We start from the raw sequence: 23,441 nt of genomic DNA, 5'->3' as shown, positions 1-23,441 counted from the left end.
GGGGGGCGGACCCCTCCCCTCCCCCCGGCGATTCATTATTCATGAGGGTCACGCCCACTTTCCGGAGGGGCGGGGAAAGGCCGGCGAGGCCGCTTCCGGAAGGCTAGGTTGTTCTGGTTCACCGAAAGCTCTTGGTAGGTGGGCAGCACCTAGTGCATGCAGCAAGGCTCCCCACAGTCCTTCGCTTTGGTTCCCCGTGACCTCCTCGAACTCCTGACCTTTTCTATGAGAGCTGCCCCGGCACGGAGAGCAAAGTCAGCGTGGAGAGACACTTTGCGATCCTGCAGGGCCGGGTGGTGCGTTCATTCTTGCATTGATTGGTTCATTGCAAAGAGCCCTAAGCGCTCAGAGGTGTGCTGGGTCTCCTTTTAAGGCCCTAGAGACAAGCTGAATAAAATGCACCACAGCTGAGAGAGCTTGTGGTCTAATGGGAAAGAAAAACAGAGGCAACCAGCTAGGTGTGATTCTCTGTGGTTAAAAAGGCTGTGCAGACGTCCCTAGAACAGGATAAAAAAGAATGGTTAGGTTAGTCTTGGTGGGAGCAGCCCAAGCAGAGGACACAGCACAAATGACATGGGTTCAAAGGCATGGATCCAAGGCTTTGTCACTGTTTTTATAAATCACCTATCTGCTTGCCTGTAATTAGAGGGGACCGTGCCTTGTTAAGCACTGGGAAGCCACAGTGTGCAGGGTCAAAGACATTTGCAGCATGCTGGTGTTTTAGAGTTCCCCACAGACCAATGGATATACAGTTAACAAAGATTGTGCGAGATTAGCCACAAGATTCTGAGGCTAAATTCCACAATCTGCCCTCTGCAGCCCCAGGAAAGTTGACTGGTAAGCTCTGGATCCAAATCCAAAGACCTGAGGACTAGGTAGAAATCTGAAGATATCAGGAGACTGAGACCCGAGTCGGGGGATGGGAGTGGAAAGCTACTACGTAAAAACTGGCCCAGTCCATGGAAAACCAGGAGCACCGAAGTGTGGCAGGAGAGAGATGTCCCAGTTTTCGCAGAGTGAATGTACGGGTCTTACCGTTCCCTGGCAGCACTCACCTGATTGGATGATGCCTGTTCCCACTAGTGAGGACAATCTTCTTTCCTCAGGTCACCATGGAAATCATTTCTTCCAGAAACAGACACACCCAGAGAGGTTTTACATCTGTCTGTCCAGGCGTCTTTGAGCCTGGTCAAGTGAAAAAAAAAAAAATGAACCATCTGTGATGGTTACTTAGGAAGTTGCCAGAATTCCAATGTGAACAGAACATAGGGTTAGTGGAATTGGGTAGTGTGTGTGAAAAGCGTCACATAACCAAATCCTGAAAGGGTTTGGAAGGGTTTGGTCTTGATTTTCTAAGTTTTTGGGTCTTTTTTTTTTTTTTTTTTCCGGAGCTGGGGACCGAACAGGGCCTTGCGCTTGCTAGGCAAGCGCTCTACCACTGAGCTAAATTCCCAACCCCCAAGTTTTTGGGTCTTAAGTCTGGATTCCATCATGTTTTTTGGGGAGCATATGTAGATGAACATCCTAGAAACTAAAGAGTTGTTAGCTAAAGAGCGTGGTGACTTTGCTAATTGCAGAGCCAATAGCAATATAACAACCACAGCAAAAAAAAAAAAAAAAAAGCCTTTTAGATATGTAAAAAATAGCTTAGTCAGGATCCCCATACCCAAGGCTGCACCTGATAACCAGAACTCAATGACACCACTTAAGATAACAGACAGCCTTAGAACTGACAAGCCCACTGAACAAGCAGACAGTGTTCTTCTTGTCTGGAGCTCTGCTACTTTGACCTGCCCTGCAGCTGGAGAGTCTCCCCCAGGATCCTGACCCTCAAATCTGAGACTTCTGCTAGACACTGGACCCGCCCTTCAGCTAAGATATGTAGCACAGGTGAGCAGCCTTGGGGAGACAGGCTTAGGTTTAGTGAATGTTGTATGAGGACCCTCAGCATAATAGAGCGTTTGTTATCTAACTTCTTGCCCATGACACTGTACTCTACTGTTTCTTCCATTTCCCTGGGGTAGAGGAACAAATAGGAAAGACTAACTTAAAGACTCTGACCTAACATCCACAATAAAAAAAAAAAATTTTTTTTTCTTCTCCAGCTTCATGGCTTAGTGTTGCTAACTATTCATCCACCTCACACTTAAATACAAACAAAAAACAAGGGTCTTGCCCAGGAATCGTGGCTTAGACCTGAAATCTCAGTCCTCAGATTACTCGGGATGCTAAGACAGGAGAATTACCATGAGTGAGTTCCAGGCTAGCCTGGACAACACAGTACAACCCTGTCTTTAAAAAAAAAAAAAAAAAAAAAAAAAAAAAAAAGCCCCCAAAGCACAAGGCTGAGAAGGAAAGTTCTCAGCAACATCATTAGGACCAAGACACCCTCTTTTCTCCAGCAGCGGAGTAGAAAATTCCATGCTTTCATTTGGGCAGAGACAGGGAACAAACAGGGAGTATGCATCAATTCCTGTAAAAGGGGAAGTTCAAAGGAAACACACGGTCAAGAGCCTACACTGTAGCCACGCACCACTCCAGGAGAGTGCATTTACATGCAGACAGAAACTTCCAATGAGTTGTTTGAACGGGTTAAGCATTCCAAACCTGAGTGTAAAGAATTCAAAATGAGAAATGTATCTTCTTATCAGAAGAAAAAGATCGTTGCAACGGATCTTTGTTAGGAGTGGGGTATGGTTCTTCCAAGCTGCGAATGTCAGTGAAAGCTCAGCCCCCCAGCCTTCTCCTAGTCAGCTGCAGTGGAGCTGGCCTGTTGTCCCAGCAGGTCCCAATGTGCCCAAGTGCACCTGCAGTCTCAGGCATTTCTGGCTTGACTCCAGCTGAGCCAGAGCCCCCAGAGGCCTGAGTTATGTGAAATTTCTGCTTGTTAGAGAGCATTTGGCAGCTGATTCCTCAGAGTCTGAGCGCTAGTTTTAACTAATTTTAACACTTCTGCATATGTGATCATCAGGGGGTTGGGCAACCGAGGACACCTTTATAAGTGCAGGGAATTCTTTCCGAGTGTGAAGGACTTCTTGCTGATAGAGTTGGAGGAAGTCACAAATTTAATGGTGAGGACACTTATGTAAGATAGCAAGTTATATAACAAAATATTTAAAATATTTAAACCCACAGGGAAGGTAATAGAGTATTTCTTGGGAGTATTTCTGTAAAAAAACTGTTTACTTTGAAGCAGTGTCGTTGGCCTAGACATCACTACATAGGCCTGGTTGGCATTGAAGCCTCAACCCATTTGCCACTATTGGCGTGTGTGTGTGTTACGCACCCGTGTCACTCACACACACACACACACACACACACACACACACACGAGTTCATGCGCAGACACACAGAAGCCACAGCACGCATACAGAGAGAACAATCTCAAGTGTCAGTCCCTCTTTCCGCTGTGTTTTGGGACAGACTTCTTAGCTGCTGCATACGCCAGGCTAGCTGGCCCGTGAGCTTCCAGAGGGTTTGTGTCTACCTCTCATCTTGCTGTGAGGGCAAGGTTAACATCATTCAGCTTCATTTTGCTTCGAGAGATTTGAATTTAGGTTCTCATAGTTATGCAGCAAGAGCTTTACCTACCAGACCATCTCCCCAACCCTTAGCCCCCCCACTTTCTCCCAACAATGTAACCCAGGCTAGCCCCAAATGGGCTGTGTAGCCAAGAATGACCTTAAATTGATCTTCCTGCTTCCAGTGTAAGAAGTCCATCTTCACCGCTGCGTTTCCACATTCTGTCACTACTTTAAGCTCAGACACTCACCCAACCAGTATCTTCCAGTGGAGCCTGACACATCCACACCCAAGCTCTTCAGAATACCTCAGGTATCTTAAATTCCTCACCCCACAAGACCTCATTCCAGCTTTCTGTGACTCCCTAGTTCTTTGGGACTTTTCTTTTGAGTGATGTAATTCTATGCCTAGGCTGTAATGCCCAATTAAGTTATATATTCCAGGAAGGCGAGGACCACCTATCGATTATTTTTGCTCCCCACCGCTTGAAAACTACTGCCTCGCAGAGAGGAAACTCATTAAGCTTGTGACTGATTGGCAGTGGTGCTTCCGGTGCCAGCATCTTCTCAAATAATCCCTCTGAGAGTTATTGGTTCTCTGTAGGGCTAAAATTACCATCTAGGAAATCTCAAGTAGTCAGTGAAATCTACTTACTGTGGATAATGAAATCTGAAATAGGCCACATATCTGTTTCCATGGGTTCCTAAGGACGGGGAGTCAAGCTTAGAGAATTCTTCTAGCAAGCATATCATTTTACCTACCTCTAAAAGAGGGGCTGGCTGAGGTAATTCCTGTCACTGGTCCTCACTATTCCTCAGAACAAGTAGAGCTCATTACTATCTCAAAAGGAGGGGTCATCAGTAGCTCCTTGTGAGGAGTACATTTTGTAATTTCATCCTGAAATTCCAAGTTGGGACTGATTCTTTGCACTTCAAAACTTAGTGGTTGTGTGGGGGCTCTCTCTGCTACCATTATAAAGCAGAGCTTGATAATTAGGAACTCAAGATTTAGATGACTGTTTGGACCGGTGTAGTGACATATTCCTCTAATCCTATACAGCACTCAAGAAGCAAAGATGAGCAGATCTGTATGAGTTCAAGGCCAGTTTATTTTGCAAGTTCCAGGTTGGCCAGGACTACCTAGTGAGACTCATTCTCAAGAAAAACAAAAATCGCAGCACGATGTGGCCGCTTACTAATTCTACAACGGTCCAAAGGGGCTGAGGTCAGCAGCCTTAGTATCTCTTTCAAAATAGTTCGGACAGTTTCTGCCTTTAAAGGTGCTGTGATGCTTGGGTGGTGTATGTGAATGGGAAGCTCAGAGCAGCATTAAAAAGCACCACCGCTGGTATATGCTTTTGATCCCAGCACTCAGGAGGCAAAGGCAAGTGGAGCTCTGGGAGATCTAGAGCGAGTTCCAGAACAGCAAGGGCAACATAAAGAGAAACTTTGTCTCAAAAGCAAGCAAGCAAGCAAAAAAGCACCAGCTGTTGTTATTACCTGTTGGCCTCCAGCAGTGGCAAAAAAATAAAATCCAGTGGTTGAAACTCTCTAGCTAAGAGACTTTACTTCTTTAGGAGTGAGTCTGCCACACACCGTTTGATTGTAGGCATAAGGGACAAATGGCTAAATTAATTTTGGTGACAAGCAGATCTGGTATAAAGCTACACTTTGGTTGGAAGGAAACACACGCTGCCAAGAGCCGTCAAAGAAAAGAATTAGTGGATCTGGGGTTGCTTCCAAGGCTTGAGTGTTGTGTAACTTCATCAGGAAGGAGGGCCCCAGGCTAAATCTCAGCTTTTTAGCGAGTCTGAAGGTCACGTCCCTGATTCCAGAGGAACAAAAGCAAAGGCGGCACAAAAGTAACCAAGAGGCCCAGGGAGAAATGAGCTTGTAAAAATTACCAACCCGACATTGACATCCACCACAGTAATTCTCCCTTAGAAGACAGCCAGGCCTGTTGTCCCTTTTAAGGTCGTTTTACTTTGCCACTTGCCATATTTCTTCTCCAATGCAAACTAAGGAAAGATATGCATAAGCTGATGTGGGCACATTTTTTAAAAAATTCATCCCACCAAGATATATCACTACCCATCTGAAACCCACAAAAACGGATTAACTATCTCCTGTATTAGGACTAGGAAACCCCACATCTGCTAACCACATTCCTAATGGGAAGCAGCTGGGGACAGTTTTGCAACTGTGTGACTTTCTTTATAGGAAAATATTAGCAAGGACACGCTAAGCAGTTTAGTTTCGTTGAGTCCACTTAGTTATGGAAAATCACCAATGCTTTTTATTGACAATTATGGAAATTACATAATTTGCCATGAAATTCAAATAAGATCTAAAAATAAATATTCACTTTCCTCTTATCAGCTCTAACAGTTTTCAGTGCCTCACAACTTTGCAGCCTGTAGGTTCCACTCCCCTCCAGGAGCCACTGAACCAATGTGGGTGCTTTATTTCACTTCCTAAGATATCTTTACAGCCTGTTTTTGTTATTATTGTTGTTTTGTTAAAACAGCAAACACAGGCCACAAAACAAAAAACCAGGATAGTAACACAAGCCTTTAATCTTAGCACCTGGGGGGCAGGGAATCTCAGTGACTTTGAGGCCAGTCTGGTCTATGCTGTGAGCGCCTTTCTCAAAACAACAACCAAGAGGGCTCAGTGGTTAAGAGCACTGACTGCTCTTCCAGAGGTCCTGAGTTCAAATCCCAGTATCCACATGGTGGCTCACAACCATCTATAGTGAGATCTGATGCCCTCTTCTGGTGTGTCTGAAGACAGCTACAGTATACTTATATATAATAAATAACTCTTTTAAAAAAATCAAAACAGGAACCCCAGAATCTTTTTTTTTTAAATTTTATTTATACGAGTACACTGTCACTTTCTTCAGACACAGTAGAAGAGGGCATCGGATCCCATTACAGATGGTTGTGAGCCACCATGTGGTTGCTGAGAATTGAACTCAGGACCTCTGGAAGAACAGTCAGTGCTCTTAACCACTGAGCCATTTCTCCAGCCCTGGAACCCCAGAATCTTGCTATAAACTTGTAGCCGCTCCTGGCCTTGAACTTGCTTGTGGTAAGCAATGCCTGGATTTTTTTTTTTTTTTTTTTTACAATTTCAAAATTTTATGTATTTATTTGGGGGGCATCCATACCACAGCATGCATGTGGAAGCCAGAGGACACCTCCTGAGAGTTGGTTCTTTCTTCACAGTTCTGGCTGGCCTTGAACTTGCCACAATGCTGAGGATGACCTTGAATTTGTCTTTACCTCCTAGTACTAGGATTACACGCACAGGAAGGCACCAAGACACCTAACCCGGGGGGTCCCCAGCACCACTCACAGAAACACCATTGTCGCCACTCTGTGCTGGGGATGTTAATTGTATACTAAGCACACTCCCCCGGGGTTCATGTGTTAGAGGAATGGTTCCCCAGCTGTTGGGAAGCAAGGGCATCATCAGAGTGACACGTTCTTCCATGCACTGGGATGAAGTAGGTCACAGGGCCGTACCTTTCTAAGACATACTTGCCTTTCTCCCCTTGTCTCTGCTTCTTGATCGGTCACTATGAGGAGAGTATCTTTGTTCACACTCTTGTCCGTGCCAGCATGATGTTCCGCCTCACCACAGGCCCCCAGCAATGGAGCCAGCTAACTGAGGACTGAAACTGTGAGCAGCCACACATCTTTTCTCCTTTTGTTTTTCCATGGTATTTGTCAAGGCAAATAGAATGGCATTGTGGAAAATCAGATTAAAACAGGATCATGGGGTTAGAGAGGGTTAAGAGCATTGGACACTCTTCTAAAAGTACTCAGCATCCATCCGCATGGTATCTCGGAGCCACCCGTAACTCTGTTACAGGGAATCCATCATACTCTCCCAGCCTCCATGGACACTGGCAGGAATGAGGTACAGACATGCGTGCAGGCAAAGGATTCATAGACAGAAAATAAATCTAAAATGCACTAGATTTTAAGATGAACCTTCTTGTCCCCAGGGTTCTTGTGGAGTACTGGCTAACCTAGACCTCACTATGTAGACCAGGCTGGCCTCAGACTCGGACTAGTCTCTGCCTCCCAAGTGCATTTTAAGTATTTAAAAAACAAAATAAAACAAACAGGGGGCAGTGGTAGCACACATTTTTAATCCCAGTACTCAGGAGGTAGAAAACAAACAAACAAAGAAACAATGTCCAAAAAAGCTATAACAAGGACATGGATATCTTTGGGGATCATCTGCATGACGTGTATGAAGAAAATGGGAAAAAAAAAAAAATCCCAGCACTCAGAGGGCAGAAGCAAGCAGATCCCTATGCATTTGAGGCCAGCCTGGTCTACAGATTAAGTTCCAGGACAGCCTTGTGCCCCTAAAACAAAATAAAACTCCATTCGAGGTTGGATTATGTTTTGGAAATGGGGGTTGTTGGGGTTTACATCTCGGCTCGCATCCAGACAGAACACGCCAAACCAACATGGTTCCACCTGGAGAGGTTTAATGACGAGGAGGGAAGCGGGGAGGGAAATGGGGAGAGAAGGGACAGAGGGAAGAGGGCAAGAGCAAAGAGCAAGAGAAGAGGAAGAGCGAGAGGGGCCAAGCAGCTGGCACAGTTATAGTGTCAGGCACAGCTGGTTGTTGCCAGGCAACTGTGGGGCGGGGCATACCTGGCTGTTGCCAGGTAGCTGTGGGGGTGGAGCTTAGACAGAATACCAACAGTGGGTGGGTGCTAGGGATTGAACCCAGGGTTTTTTGCAAATCAAACAGGTACTCCACCACAGAGCCACACAAGCAGCCCTTCAACAAAAGTTTTTTTTTTGTTTTGTTTTGTTTTGGAGACAGGGTCTATGTGGCCAGGCAGGCCTCAAACTCAGTATGCAGCAGAAGCTGGCCTTGAACGCTTGATGTTCCTTTTTCTGCCTTTCATGGACACCATCATGCCCACCTGAACAGTTTGGATGCTAAAAAAATAAGCTTCCTAAAACCTTTTCTAACTTTCAGTATTCCAAGGTTTTATTTTTAGTCTAAGGTTTGTTATTTGCGTGGCAAAGAGATCGAATTCTTTCGGCATATGGGAGAAATGAGTTTATTAAGCCAATTGAGTAGTGTTGGCAAAAAAAGACCACATCTAGGCCAGTCTCTGGTCAAAACTTCTCTGTAGAACTCAAGTAAAAGCAGTGAGCTGGAACCAGTGCCAAGGGGGAGCGGTTCCAGCAGCTCTGCTACACAAATACCCACAATGTGGGAAATATGCACCGGAATGCCATTTAACGCTGGCTTACCTTCCCTTCCCCCGGTTTCTCCAACTTGTCCCAATCCGTTTGGGCTTCTTTTGTGTGTATCCAGTTTTCGACTTTCAAGGCCTAAAGCCCTTCCTTCCCATACCATTTATGGAAGTCGAAATCACCAGCTGGAAACCTTGCAAAGGAATGCTCGCCACTTTCAGAAGTATTACTCCACTCTCGGTCAGAAACACATCCTTCACCATCTAAGAGGTTTCCAGTTATGGGCGGGTGGGCTGGGAGGTGTGGTTCTGTGGCACAGCATAGTGCAAGCTGTTTGAGGTTCCATCCTCCGCACAGTAAGAAGTTAAGCCAGTCGGGCTATAAACTGGCCCCAGCTAACAAGGACTCCTTGACTTCACAGCTCTACAGCCAGTGAGAACCAAGTGGTCAGTCTTTGTGGCATCGTAGACTTGACTCTACTCACACTCAAGGCAGTCTAGTCTTGCTATGCACACCAGGCTGGCCTCACAAAGCAGAGATCTGCCTGCCTCTGTCGCCCAAATGCTAAAATGGAAGGTGTACATCACCACACCAGGCTTTGAACTTTGGCTCATACAATTTTTTGGGCGGGCATTGTCCCACCACACAGCCCTGGCTGGCCTGCAACGTCTATGTATTTCTCTTGTTTTGTGAGACAGGAGCTCACACGGCAGTCAGGGTTAGCCCTGAACTAACACTCTTCCAAGTGCCAGGACTCATAGGTGTGTCCCATCACATATGGACTCAAACATGTTCTAGAGAGAGCAGGATTCGTTGCTAAAGTCCAACGACCCAGTCTAACATAGATTAGACAAAGCCCCTCACATCCCCCTTTTAACAGAAGGAGGCTCATTCAAGAAAAACAAAATGACCTATGAAGTCACACCTGCGCTTACACTAGTCCTTTACACCTTTAAACCTAAACAAGCAGGGCAGAAATCGGCCATTATTGCAAACCTCACTGCATCACACTCAAGACATACTGTCAACTGTAAATGTGCTTAACCTCTGTTAAGTTGTTCCCCACAGATCTGCTTTAAATTCTCACTTTTTCTTTCCAGACCAGACAGCAGGATTCATTGCAGCAAAATGCTTTCTCAGCACTGTACGTGATGCTGTCAGAACCCACATCCTCCGCTCTCTATCCCGAGCCACACAGAACTCCACAGACTGGGTTTCCGCGGCATGCGACAGAACACAACCACTCAGACGGTGAGGAAATCCACTGCTCGGTTTACGTTAACTACTGCTCTTCACCTTCTAATTTAAAGATCACATTCAAAACTAGTCAGTCGAGAACACGGCTGGGAACGACAATGTCAAAGCAGGTAGAATAGAAAGGTGACACACAGGCTAGGCTGCCGCTCAGGTCTCCACCTCCATTGCTAGTCTCCAGCAAAATCCCTGCCCAGTGTTTTGCCTTCTGCAGGTGGCACATGGCAGTCAAAAGGACAAGTGACGCTTGGCGTGCCGCTGAGGGCTGCACCTGGCCTTGAACAAGCCAGACCTGTTGTCTTCCTTATATCCCTGGCCTCTCTTTAATGACTGCCAAAGGCATCTAGATGTGGATGGAGCATTTCCTTATGACGCTGCAGTGGAATTCTTCTCTCAACTAGAAAGTGGATTATGTCCCCAGCTCCCAAAAAAAAAAAAAAAAAAAAAAAAAAAAAAAAAAAAAAAAAAAAAGTGGATTATGGCTGTTAGTAGCACCCTCCAGGGTGACACTGGGAGGCCCTTGGAATAGGCTGCAGGCTTGGAGTGATATCCTGTTTCTTTGTCACCCCAGCACAGACAGGAGAACAGAGAGCCTGGACTGTTTTTTCCCCCTGAGACTATACTGCAAAAACAGACAAGACTCAAAAAACCAGTATGAGCTTATAGCTAGTTCAGAGCATTACTGCAGCTACATATACCTTGAAGTTTAGTGCACCTTTACTGTGTGCTCGAATGTAGCACACACAGAAAGCCAGAGGACAACTTTCCAGAGATGTTCTCTCCTTCAGGGACAGGCTCTAGCAATCAACTGGAATTATAAGTCTTGAGGGTCCAGTGCGTTCCCAGAGCCGTCCTGATGGACCTACTGAGCTTTATAGCCACCTTCATTTCACTGCACTCAAAGAAAGGAAATCCCATCCTTTTGGAAAATAATTTACAATGTCTCATCCTAAAGAATAACTTTGTTTTATTACCATGATTTCAGAAAAAACAAAGAAACAAACAAACAAAGAACAGGACAGACAGTTCAAGAAAGGACACAGTCAGTGTCCCGTTTTAAGTCCCAAATTTCTTCTTTTTGATGGGTGGTGGGAGCTGAGCAATGATGTCATCCAGAGGTCGCTCTACTGCCACAAGTGTCCTTTCATCCAAAAGATCCATAAAGAGTAAGGGCTGCAGAGAGAGAGGACAGTAACGGGAGTCATTCTCCACCAGTTCTGGGCAAGACTCAAAGGACAGAAATTCCTGACAATCTTCCCTGCCCTTGGACTCAACATGGTGGAGAGGACCAGCGCTGTAGGGGAGATGGCTCATAAGGAGTAGGACTGGGGAACCTGAACTGGGTCAGACAGCTGTAGGACCGTAAGGTCAAAGGACATCATTTTATATATGGTGAAATTAGTCAGAAAAAAGAAAATGACTTCCAATACTTTTATTCCCTGAAACATTCTCTAAGCAGAAGTTCTATAGGAAAGAACATTTATTCTAAGAAAGACACCACATGAGCACCACAATCCTTGCTCACTACAAACTTCTCTCACACAGGGAAGTATGACTTGCCTGCTCTAACCTACTGAGTTAGGAACAGTGAATCACAGCTACAGACAACTTCAAGGTTGTTATCTCCCCAGGTCATATGCAAATGAAGACACGCTCCTCTTCTAATTGTTGGTGACTACATTTTGCTAACAGCAGAGGGAAGCAACCAACCAGGGCACAGTAAGGGGTTTTACCTTATATATCTTAGACATTTTAAATCCATGGGTCGTGCGCCTCAGGAAGACATCTGATTCGTTTTTCGGAGGAAGTGGATTATAGAGCACAGTTTTGTCATTTGGAAGTGGCTGAAAGGACAGGGATATTTATTTACTAAAGATTATATATATATGGAATATGTAATATACACACACATATGCAAATACTCTGAACAATATCCCTGATCTTTAATTTTTTAGTAGTTCGCCTCACCCCCCCCACCCCTGTCCCTTCTCAGTGTATAGCCCTGGCTACCCTGTAGAACTCACTCTGTGGGCCAGGCTGGCCTCTACGTCCTGAATGCTGGGATAAAGACCTGCACCATCATTGCCATGCGCTAAGCTATTTTTTAGTATTTCTTGAGAGTTTCACTAAGTTGCCAGGCTGGCCACAACTTAGTCTTAGTCCTTGAATTCTGATGCTTCTGCCCCAGCCTCCCATAGAACTGGTATTACAGGCCTGAACCACTAGGCCCCAACAAGATACACTATTTGAATGTGTATCGTCTAGCATTTTGTAAGCGCTACAAAACTCAAACAGCAGAAAGTTTCTTGGCTTCCACAGACACAGCTGCTGCTGCTGCTTTGCTCTGTTTTGACTTTGAGACAGGGTCTCACTGCAGTTCTCCTGCCTCTACCTCCTGAGGGCTGGAACGATGGGCAGACACCTGAGACCTGTGGCTCTCTAGCCCTTCCTCTTCAGTCTTGAATGAATAGAAAAGTATATGTATAAAGAAAAATTTTTAAAAAATTTAAATTATTACTCTCTGTATATGCTCTTAACCACTAAGCCATCATCCCGAGCACCCCCAGAAAACCCTTTTTTGAGAGAGGTTCCCTGGCCCCTGGGTTGAGCTCAAATTGATGATGGAGGTAGGAATGACTTTGACCTTCTGGTCCTATCTCTACTTCCAAAGTGTATTTTACTACACCTGGTTACATGTGCTGGGAATCAAAACCAGCTTCATGCATGGTAGGCAAGCATTCTTCCAACTAAGCTGTATTCTCAGCCCTCAAAGAACTGCCTTACATACTGGTGGGAGTTGGAGGGATGGCTCAGTGGTTAAGAAGGCTTACTGCTCTTGCACAGGATGCAGGCTCAGTTCCTAGCACTCATATCAGGTGGCTCACAACTGCCTGTAACTCCAGTTCCAGGACATCTAATATCCTCTTCTGGCCTCCATGGCCACCACACTTAAACATGAAAATAAACTCATGCAGACACACGCAGAGACAGACACACACAGAGATAGACAGACACACATACCATATGTATACCTATCTTAGGTACTGATATACCCTGGGTCATGTAAAAATGCTTCAGGCAAAAAGGGATTACAATGGGCAGAATGAAGCAAGAAGGGGTCCCTTACTCTATGGAAGATTAAAGACAAGCAAGCTGTAGGCCAGTCTTGTCAGCAACACTTCACCATAAGGAACAAGCGGCTATGTGCAGAACCTCGGCCCACACAGGCACCGTGCTTTCCACACCTCCCCTCAACCACTAAGGTTCTCCCCCAGGGAAAACAATACAAACTACCCCCACTGATGTCACTGACACTTCAAGAGACGGCCAAATAAATGGTTCACTTTATCTCAGACTTCCTTGGGAACTAGCTCTACTTAGGACAAGGACAGGAAGGACCCATCACCATCACCGGGGCAAAAGGCTTCTGGGCTGAGTTACAGAGATGGCGGAGTGGGTGGGAGGGGCTCTTCCTGCCCCACTCTCTCACAGAAGACACTTGCCAGCCAGCTCTGCTTCCCACATGCCAGGACACAAGGCCCATGAGACGCGATTCAGTGACACTTCCCTGTGCACACCTCCTTTAGAGCCATCTGCTGCCTTACCCACGCGCGTCCCACCCCCACCTTCACACACAGGCGAACAGCTGGTGCTGTATGACTGAGACCCAAAGTGCAGCACAACCATGGCTGTGGTCCATAGGCCTCTGAGGGAAGAAAGCTCCTACCCAGAAGACGTGTATATTCAGGGAGAAAAATCAAAACAGCAGCTAGCATCTCAAACTAAAGAAAACACTTGTGTCCCTACCCAAATCATAGTCACCAAATCATAGACACTGGAACTTTCCCAGCTGGACTTTTGACAAAAACCAACTTTTGAAATGTCTTCAGGTAAGGAGCAGGGTGGTCAAAACATTAGCAGGTGTCTCATTTAACGAAACTGCTTCACTCAGTAATCCAAGAATGAAAATTACAAGAGAGTCGTCAGCTCAAACATATTCCCTCAAGAGGGCCACCTTCTGAATGCCAACCTAATCATTTTTCTACTTAGGATTGGGTTAAAAAGCCAGTTAGAGAAATACAACAGTAAAAACTAGCCCAAAAAGGCTAACCCCTCACCCAATAGTAGGGATGCAAATTAGGGAGTGTGACAAACAGAATTACGTCTCCTCCAAACAACACACTGGCAGTTTGTATTCTGAGGCTCCCTTAGCTAATCAATCGTTATTTATACTTAAAAACTCCTAAGTAGAAGTAAAGCACGGTAACTCCCACGGCGCTTCACCAGCACTCAGAAAACAGAAGCAGGACTGCTGCAAATTTAATGTGAGGCCAGTCAGGCTCCATAGCAACATCATGTCTCAAAAAGTCAAGCAAAACAGGGCACTGGAAAGACAGCCCAGCAATTAAGAGTATGCGCTACTCTTGCAGAGGACCTGAGATCTGTTCCCAACACCCGTGTCAGGATGCTCAGACAGCTGTGACACACACACACACACACACACACACACACACACACACACACACACACACACACACTAAAGAGTCCTAAGTAAGAAGTCCCCACACTCACCAAGGACTTGTCAATGATGCAGAACATGTAGGCGTCATGGAGGAGGATGTGCATTGGTCTCTTGGGATGGAAGCTGATGTGTGTGATGGGAGTATCCCTTTGGAGCCACAGCTGGTGAAATCCTTGCTTTTGGACAGAGCGGCTCCACTCTGTATACTGCTTGTCTGGGATGCTGAACTCAAATACCTGGAGAACACACCACCATACAGGTGCAGATGTGCCCTCAGGACACTCAGAGGCTCTGGTCCCTTCTGGGAGTTGTCCTTTCCTAACCACAAGTCATGGTAAACACCAAGCACCGGATTCAGCTCTGGCTGGCTTGGAACTTGGAAGGTGCCTCAATATACCACGACAGGATTATAGAGCATTGCCAGTAAACTCAGAGTTTACCAGTTCAAATGACAAAGGCACTTAAGGTAGCACCTTGCAATAGCCCAGGTAAAGGATGAAAACCCGTGCAAGTGAGGCAGTGCTTTGGATACTGTGTGTACCGGAGAGTTTCAAATGGCTCAGGAAGCATCACTTGCCTAGCAGTCTAACCAAGTGTGCTTCCCAGACATGTTGAATCTTTTCAACAGATCCACAGGTCTGGTTGATGCGCTCACCTGCAGTTTACAGATGAGGATACACAGCACTGATGAGTTAACGTGTTCTACAGCCCACGTATCTTAAAGACTGCGTCTTTATAATTTGGTATAAAAAAACCCTAAGTTCTCACTCTGGCTGAGATCTAGACATCTTAGTTTTAGTAGGGCCTGATTCCCTCATGAATGTAAACCATCTATTTTTAGTTTATTTTCAAGATTTTATTACATCCATATCTAATTTAGTACCTGGGCCTACGTCATCTCTAGTTTAAATTAGTAGAGTGCTTCAAAACTCTTCTATCACTCTGTGTTTAACTCTAGAGCCACACTGTAAACCAGCGGGCACTGGTGGCCAATAGTGGGCCCAGGCCACACAGAGAAGCTTCACTCACACAAAACAAACCTGCCTATGTATCCTCCAACACCTTCAAGGGAAAGTTCCTAACTGCCCACCATCTATCCCGGCCTCCAGGGGAGTGTAGCAGAAGGGAATTGAAAAAACACTAGGATCACTCGCTTACCTGCTGGTCAGAATGAGCAATGACCAGGTTGTTGGTATTGGGGGCGATGGCCAGAGCAGTCACTGGGAAATTATAAGCAGGCACTGTGCAGTGAAGCTGGGGAAGACAAGGGACCAGCCAGGTCTATAGAGTGTGACCCCATCTCAAAAAACCTTCCCCAAGCCCCCTGCACACACACCCTCACGCCCACCCAAAAAGAAAGTGATTTTTGGTCATTTCTATTTTTTGTTGTTTTCAGGGCCTTATATATGCCACATAAGTATTATTGTACTAAACCCTAAGACAGTTGGTTGAAATACTGTTCTTTGGAACTCACAAGCAGAACTCTGAAGTATTTTGTGGAAGTCAACAACAAAGAGCTTTAATTCCATTTACAAGTCTCTTTTGTTGGCTGTGGTGACACACTTTTACTTGGCATACTCTGGAAGGTAGATGATGTAGGCAGATCTCTGAGTCTGTAGTCAGCCAGGCCTACAGAGCGAGTTCCAGACCAGTCAGGGCTACACAGAGAAACCCTGTCAAAAATTATCGCCTACGGTTAGGCATTTAGGTTCAACTATAAGGCATGTGGGCACTACATAGAAACGTTGGCTTTGGCAGTGCCGGGGACAGAACTGTGGTAGGTGTGACTCAATGCACAGCTGGCAGTACTGTCACCTGTTAGTACCTGTTAGTACCTGTCAATACCCGTTAGTCAGAAGGGTTCCCCAGCTATGCTTTCCCCGTCTGGTTCTATGGTATTTAAAGTCACACTGAACATACAAGGCAAGTATGAAAGGAAGCCTGTTAGGATTTCCAACTCTGAATCTATGTATCAGAACTCCCCTCCTTCCTCAAGGCGGGGGTACCTGGGCGTTTTGTCTTTTTAATCATTCTGCTGTCTTTGTCTATTTTGTAGTACTGGGGACTGACCTTGAACACAGGCAACTACTCTATCATTGAACTATATCCCTAGCCCAGAAATGGAGTTATCTTTCACGAACTCCTAACTATACTGTTTTCATTGTATTCAGAGTAAAATCTCACTGATTTTAATATTATGTGAGTACAGCTTTGAGACTCTAGAGAATTCTAAAACAGGAATCTAAAGGAGGAAATTCTTGCTTAAAAAAAAAAAAAAAAAAGTCTAGTAAATTTCCAGGTCACTCCAATCTGCCTCAAATCTTAACATGACTAGCAGCCTCCCGTATGACTCAGATTGCTGCTATGGAACCTGAGGCTCACCTTTAGATGATGCAGATCATATATGTGGACTCCAGCACTGGTACCTGATGCAGCTAGCCAATTCCCATCGGGACTGACTGCCAAAAGACACATGGCCTCCACTGTCCCTGTGAGGACAGAAGAAACAAGTTCTTCAATTAGCCACCCACAGCCTGCCCAACCTGGAGATGATGGAGAGACCAACAAGACCCACACGGCTGTAAATCATTTACAGGAGAATTTACTGCAGTTTTGCAAATTAGTTCTAAAGGTTAACCTGTTTATTTTTAAATTAAAAAAAAAAAATTGAGGCAGGAAATTACTTTTGTAGCCCAAGACAGGCTTAAGTTTAGGATCTATGTGTCTTGGCCTCCCAAATGTTAAGTAATCGTCTTCTTCACTTTTAAAATTTAATTAGCGATTGCTGGGCATGGTGGCACACATTTTTAGTTCTAGGACTCAAGAGGCAGAGAATATGAGTTTGAGGCCAGTATGAACTATATAGCATTTTTCAAGTAAGTTAGGTCTACATCTTGAGATGTGGTACAAACAAACAAAAACAAAAAAACCCAAACAAACATAAAAACTATTTATCTAGCTACCGCTCATGTGAAGAGAGGCTCCATAAAACTGGAGGCACTTGTGTTTCAGACCAGAGGAAGCACTGAAACCAGATCTTAAGCTAATTATTTCAAACTATTGTTTCCGACTGTTTTAAAATTAGTTATGGACACAGCATGTTTAACAGACATGAAGCATATATTTAATCTATTGTGTGCCCTCCGTTTAACACTACAGAGCACCTTTGTCAAAAGGTTTTGATTCAATTTGCAACATGACAACATGGGATAAAAATCAGACTTCCTCATCATATGAGCTGCATCTAGCAACCCTAACAACGAGGGAAGCTTTGCACAGGCACACCAGGTGCTGGAGCGTGGACGAAGATGGAGGGTGCCGGGCGCTGGTGGCACACGCGCTGTTAGCCTGAGGCAGAGGGAGGCAGACCTCTGAGTTCGAGGACAGCCTGGTCTACAGAGGGGATTCCAGAACAACCAGAGCTACTCAGAGAAACCCTATCTTGAAAAATCAAAATGATATTATAAGGGGCAAAGTAGTTTTACAACACTGGTTTAATTCATCTGACTCCTAAATGACAGGTTTCTTCTGAAGCAGCTTTTCTTTTTGTTTATTTTTTGGGATTGGGGGACTGGGATAGGGAGCTGACACAGGGTCTCTCTGTGTAGCCCTAACTACTATGAGTTCCATGCTGGCCTCAAAACTCACAGAGATCCATCTGCCTCTGCTTCTTGAGTGCTGGGACTAGAGGTGTGCACCTCAACGCCTGGCCTAAAGCAGCCTGCCATGAATTAATATTAAACATTGACAATCCAGGCTGACCAGAGTCTAAGTGGTAACGAAACAGCTAAATGCCAGGGCTAGGGACAAGGGACAGATCACGGATACTCAACGACCAACAAAAAGCGGATGAGAAACTCAAGTCAACACTGCGCCTCCCCAGTGTTGTTAATTCAGCGTTAACTGGTGTATATAGTCACCCAGTGATGCAATCCATGTTCTCACAGAACACAGTCACGAGCACAAAATTTTCATCGTATATAAACATCTCATAGAAAAGTTAGTGTGCTAACAAAGTCTCTCTATACATATGCCGGAAAACACAAAAGTTCTTGGGGGAAGTTAGGGGTTACTAGTCAAAGTACTGGGGGAGTTACTAGTCAAAGTACTGGGGGGGGGGGTTACTAGGCAAAGTACTGGGAGGGTTACTAGGCAAAGTACTGGGGGGGTTACTAGTCAAAGTACTGGTGGGGGTTACTAGTCAAAGTACTGGAGATGTAGATGACTTTTACTTTCTTTCTAGCTCTGCTAACAAAACTAAGGATGATGAAACTTCTCTGGCCCCAAATAAGGAATCAAAAACCCAGTGAGAAAGGAGTAGGTGTGAGGAACATTTCAGATCTCATCGAGAGTCTTCATCTGCCAGATATCTCCTCCTACTTTAAACTGCAAACATCTGAGTGAGTTTATTTGCAGAGTGCACAGAGCACCAGCATCCGATGCTGGGGTCTAAGGAGAAAAGGACCACACCAGAGAGCTCAGAAGTCCCCACCTGATTGTGGCTGGAAAGTATGCAAGTGCTTGAAGCTTCCTTCCGAAAGATGGATGACATGTAGAGACCCTTGATTTGATGCCACAAAGAGCTTTGTTGAATCTTCAGAAAACAAAATATGAAGGGCAGAGCGAAGGAATGCTGGTAATTTGGAAACCTTCGGATAAATCAACAGTGAGAAGCCAGTGAGAGAAAGTAGCACAGCAGAACCTGACACAGCCAGGCTAAGTTACGTTAACCTTGGAATTTCCAAGCAAGGCCCCGCAAAGGGGCTGGAACACAGCCTATCTAGCCTTCTCTCCATCCAGACGGTAACGGGTCAGTTTTCTACCTTGCAATACTATGGGAATAAAAGAACATTTTTGCTAGGAACGTTTCTCTATTTCTTTTTCAAGTACACAATAAATATATGAGCCCTAAAATCACTCACACTAACAAAAACAGACTCGGCAGGCTGTATTTATATATTTATGTGCATGCATGCACACACACACACACACACACACACACACACACACACACACACACACACACACACACACACACAGAGGACAATAATAGTAAAAAAAAAAAAAGGCTATCTATCTGAGAGTAGAGAGAATACAAGGGGTCAGAGGGAGGTTTAAGAGGGAATGGAAGGAGGAAAGGAATGAAATTGTATTCTAATTAAAAATGTATAAAAATTAAATTAAGAACAGTAAATATATATTTATATTTAGTATTACAGTGGTAATGTTGAAGATTGAACCTAGAACCCTATATAGGATTTAAAACAGGACTGGAGAGATGGCTCAGCGGTTAGAAACACTGACTTCTTCCAGAGGTCCCAAGTTTAATTCCCAGCAACCACCTGGGGGACTCACAACCATCTGTAACAGAATCCAATGACTTCTTTTGGCGTGTCTGAAGACAATGACAGTGTACACTCACATATACAAAAATAAATAAATCTTAAACAAACGAAAAACTTTTGTGTAGGCTAGAGAGTTGGTTCAGGGGTTAGAAGCACTGGCTGCTCTTCCAGAGGACAGGGGTTGGAGTCCCAGCATCCATAGAGAAGCTCACAACCATCTGTAACTTCAATCCCAGGGGACCCTCCCCTTTCTGACCTCTGCAAGCATCAGTGCACACACACACACACACACACACACACACACACACACACACGGTGAGTAGATATACTTACATGCCTGCAAAACATCGATACACACAAGTTTAAAAACATGCTGTGTTCATGTGTGTAGAGGGCAGAGGTTAAGTTGTGAGTCTTTCCTTCCACCATGCAGGCTCTGTAACAGCTATGATTGTCTAGCTTTTCACTAAGGAGTCCTTCCAATTCATTGCTACTTCAAACAAATACTACACATAAAGGGAGTTTCTTCTTGTGCAGGAACGCACTGCGCCCCCTCACTTACTCTTTGGAGGCTAATGTTATCACGTTCATATTTCAATCGATAGAGAAAAAACCGAGACGCTGTAGAATAGGCTATCCAACTTCCACACGGGGAGACGCAGCTGCAGATAATGTTCTCAGGGCCCTGGCAAATGGAGAAGCAATGGGAGTGAGAAAACCAAGTTTTTCCCACACAAAATCTCATTGATTCACTACAGTCTCCTCACATTAGGCACCCAATGCTGGGTACGCACGAGGAGTGTGCCACCAAGGCTGGCAAACCTAACAAGGCTCCCACGACAGGACTCTCCACGCTCTCAGTGCTTAGGACATTTCCACAAATGCCTACACGGCCTTTTTTTTTTTTTTTTTTTTAGACAGTGTTGCTCTGTGTAGCCCTGGCTGTCCTGGAACTCACTATGTAGACTAGGCTGGCCTCTAACTCAGAGACCTGCCTGCCTCTGCCTCCTGAGTGCTGGGATTAAAGATGTGAGCCACCACTGCCCACCTTGCCTATATGTAGTCTTAAAACACTCATGTGCTCTGAGGACTACGGCTAAATCCCAGACAGAACATCACCAGTGCAGCTTTGATTCCCGAACCCAACATGGGTCTGCAGATGACTGTGTACTACGTTAGGCCTTTGAGTGCCTTAGAAAGCCTCAATCTGGGAAACAGGAGCAGGAAGGCATTAATGTAACAGCTGAGGACAAACGACTGGGAGTGCTGACATCTTTTCTGTCCGTGATGACCTGCTTTGAGTCGGATATGGTGGTGCATGCCTTTAATCCTGGTATTCAGGAGGCAAAGCAGGCAGTCTTTGAGTTCAAGGCCAGGCTGGTCTATGGAGCAAGTTCCAGGACAGCAAGAACTACACAGAGAAACCCCGTCCTGAAACACTACCCCCAAAATACCTCTAAGAAAGAAAAAAAATGAAAAATAGTTGAAGGGGAAGAAAAACTCTCGACTTAAAGTTTATATGGAGTTAAAACTAAAGCTGGGTGTGTAAGTACCCATCTGTGATCCCAGCCCCAGGAGGCTGAGGTAGGGATTCTAACTCTAAGACTAATCCTGATGACACAGTAAACCTGGACTCGTTCTCTGGCCATGGCTGACTTCAGACTTAGAGTGGCCCTTATCCCGGAGCCTCCTCAATGTTGGAATTTTCTGGCATACATCATCATAAATGACCAAAATCTTTATTTATTTACTTTTTTGGTTGGGGACAGGATTTAATGCACCTTAGAGTCGTTTCGAATTAACTACTAGCCAAGATGACCTTGAACTCCTAAACTTCCTGCCCTTGTGTCCTAAGTACTGGGATTATCACAAAGATCTGAAAGACATTTTTATAAAAGATGAAATGAGTAAAACAGTTCACTTGGTACATACTAATGTAGAAGGAAGCACACACACACGTAAGCACAAGCTCCTCTGCTTTTCTGGGAGGAAAACACTGCTGCAAGTGCTCATGTCTGAACAGAGCACGAGATTCACATTATACTGCACTATCTTAATTACTAAAAGGATGCACACGATGTTTCTAGTACGAAAAGGAGAAAACCAATTTCTTGTACTCATTTATTAAATTCTCAGTATCTGACTGTCACAGTCTTGGCTACAGATTGAGTGGCACTCAGATTCAGAATGGAAAGTGCTCTGGACCTTGGATGGGGAGTAGGATCAGTTCTCACCTTTGTCTTGAGGTGCAGGAGATGGTCTGCATTTTTAGAGAGCGGAAGAGTATCTCCATTCTTGCCTAAAAACAGGAAATTCCATCATTTAAAAAAAAAATTCTGCATTTTTCCATTCTAAAGTCAACCCTCAGTAACACGGAATTTCTACCAGTGGGAAATCTGGTTTCTCCACGTAAGCAGACAAAATCTGAAAGGCTATGTGAAGAGCGGCAAATGGAACTCAAGGCCGAGCGTCTGAGGTGGCTGAAGCCACTCACAGACATGCAGGTAGGCAGAGGCAGATTTCAATACAGTCTAAGGAGGAGAACGCACTTAAACTCACTCACTCCGGAGCCACTCGGCCTGTTTCCAGGCAGGACTGCCTCTGCACATCCTTCTATCTTCTCAGCTTTCAACAGTCTGAATTTATTTCTGCCAGGCCAGGGCAAAGCCTGACGGCACAGCTGCACATCAACTGCCTCTCGCACGCATCTTATAGAAGCTTAAGTTCTCTGGTATTTATAACATTCTGTGTGTTTTTAGTTAGCTGTCTATGCACATGGGTATGCACTTGAAGGATAGAAGAGGTGAGGCGGTCAGGTTCCCTCAAGCTGGAGCTAAGTGGGGTTGTGAACCATCTGGTGTAGGTGCTGTAAACTGAATCCTATAAAAGCAATAAACAATCTTAATCTTGGCCATGTCCAGCAAGCTCAGGGATGCTCTTGTCTTGGTCCTGAGCTTCTGACTCTCTGCATCCACTTCTAAGAAACTGCTGCCACGCGGGACATTTCTACAGGCAGAGTTTCAACTGCGATTTTGATACTCTGCATTCTCTTTCCAGTTTATTTATTTTCTCTCTTTTCTTGGCACAGGCCTCTGCCTCCCATGTGCTGGGATTAATGGCATGCACTATTATGTCTGGTTTCCAGTTTCCTTTTGTGTGGGTGTACTGGACGATACTGTGGTTCACTCCCAGGGACTTGTACTCCCAGGCCGGCACTTTACTTGTGAGGAATACAAAAGCCCTTCTTGCTATTTTTCCCCCTTTCCCATTTTTCTCTTTTTAAAAAACTTTCCAGTTTTAAAAAAAAAAAAACAAAAGCAAAAGTGAAAAGCCTTTCTGCAGACACACCTGTTGCGGCTGTGGATCCTAGTCTCCAAAGTTCCAAGTGGTGAGCAAACTGGAAAAGGAGAAGCTGCCTTCGCTTTGAACAGGAAATGAGACGCCGCTGCAGTCAAGAATTGAAGAGTTGTAAGTAGGCCAACCTGGTCATCCACTGCTGTGTTTCCAGATTCAACATCTTAGCATAACAGCTTCTCTACTGTTGAAACCCATTTATTTAGCT

At 45.0% G+C, this 23,441-nt stretch overlaps 1 protein-coding gene across 4 annotated transcripts in view; it reads right to left on the bottom strand.

Moving 5' to 3' along the window:
• Positions 1-10,959: 10,959 nt before the first annotated feature.
• The window catches only part of Utp4 (UTP4 small subunit processome component), a 27,115-nt gene continuing 14,633 nt past the window's right edge, over positions 10,960-23,441 (bottom strand). For all 4 annotated transcript variants that reach the window (XM_032887378.1, XM_032887379.1, XM_032887380.1 and 1 more), the window contains 9 exons: positions 23,228-23,324; positions 22,114-22,178; positions 20,442-20,564; positions 19,027-19,183; positions 16,917-17,023; positions 15,693-15,788; positions 14,585-14,770; positions 11,746-11,856; positions 10,960-11,185 (listed from right to left, as the gene is read on the bottom strand). In XM_032887378.1, coding sequence (XP_032743269.1) covers positions 11,069-11,185; positions 11,746-11,856; positions 14,585-14,770; positions 15,693-15,788; positions 16,917-17,023; positions 19,027-19,183; positions 20,442-20,564; positions 22,114-22,178; positions 23,228-23,324 — 1,059 coding nt within the window. In that variant the 3' untranslated portion in view covers positions 10,960-11,068. The remainder of the gene's footprint in view (positions 11,186-11,745; positions 11,857-14,584; positions 14,771-15,692; positions 15,789-16,916; positions 17,024-19,026; positions 19,184-20,441; positions 20,565-22,113; positions 22,179-23,227; positions 23,325-23,441) is intronic.

Source organism: Rattus rattus, chromosome 17 (genome assembly GCF_011064425.1).
Source record: "Rattus rattus isolate New Zealand chromosome 17, Rrattus_CSIRO_v1, whole genome shotgun sequence".
NCBI classification, from domain to species: Eukaryota; Metazoa; Chordata; class Mammalia; order Rodentia; family Muridae; genus Rattus; species Rattus rattus.
The sequence above is the reverse complement of the archived record's forward strand: the minus strand, read 5'-3'. Positions and strand labels throughout refer to the sequence as shown.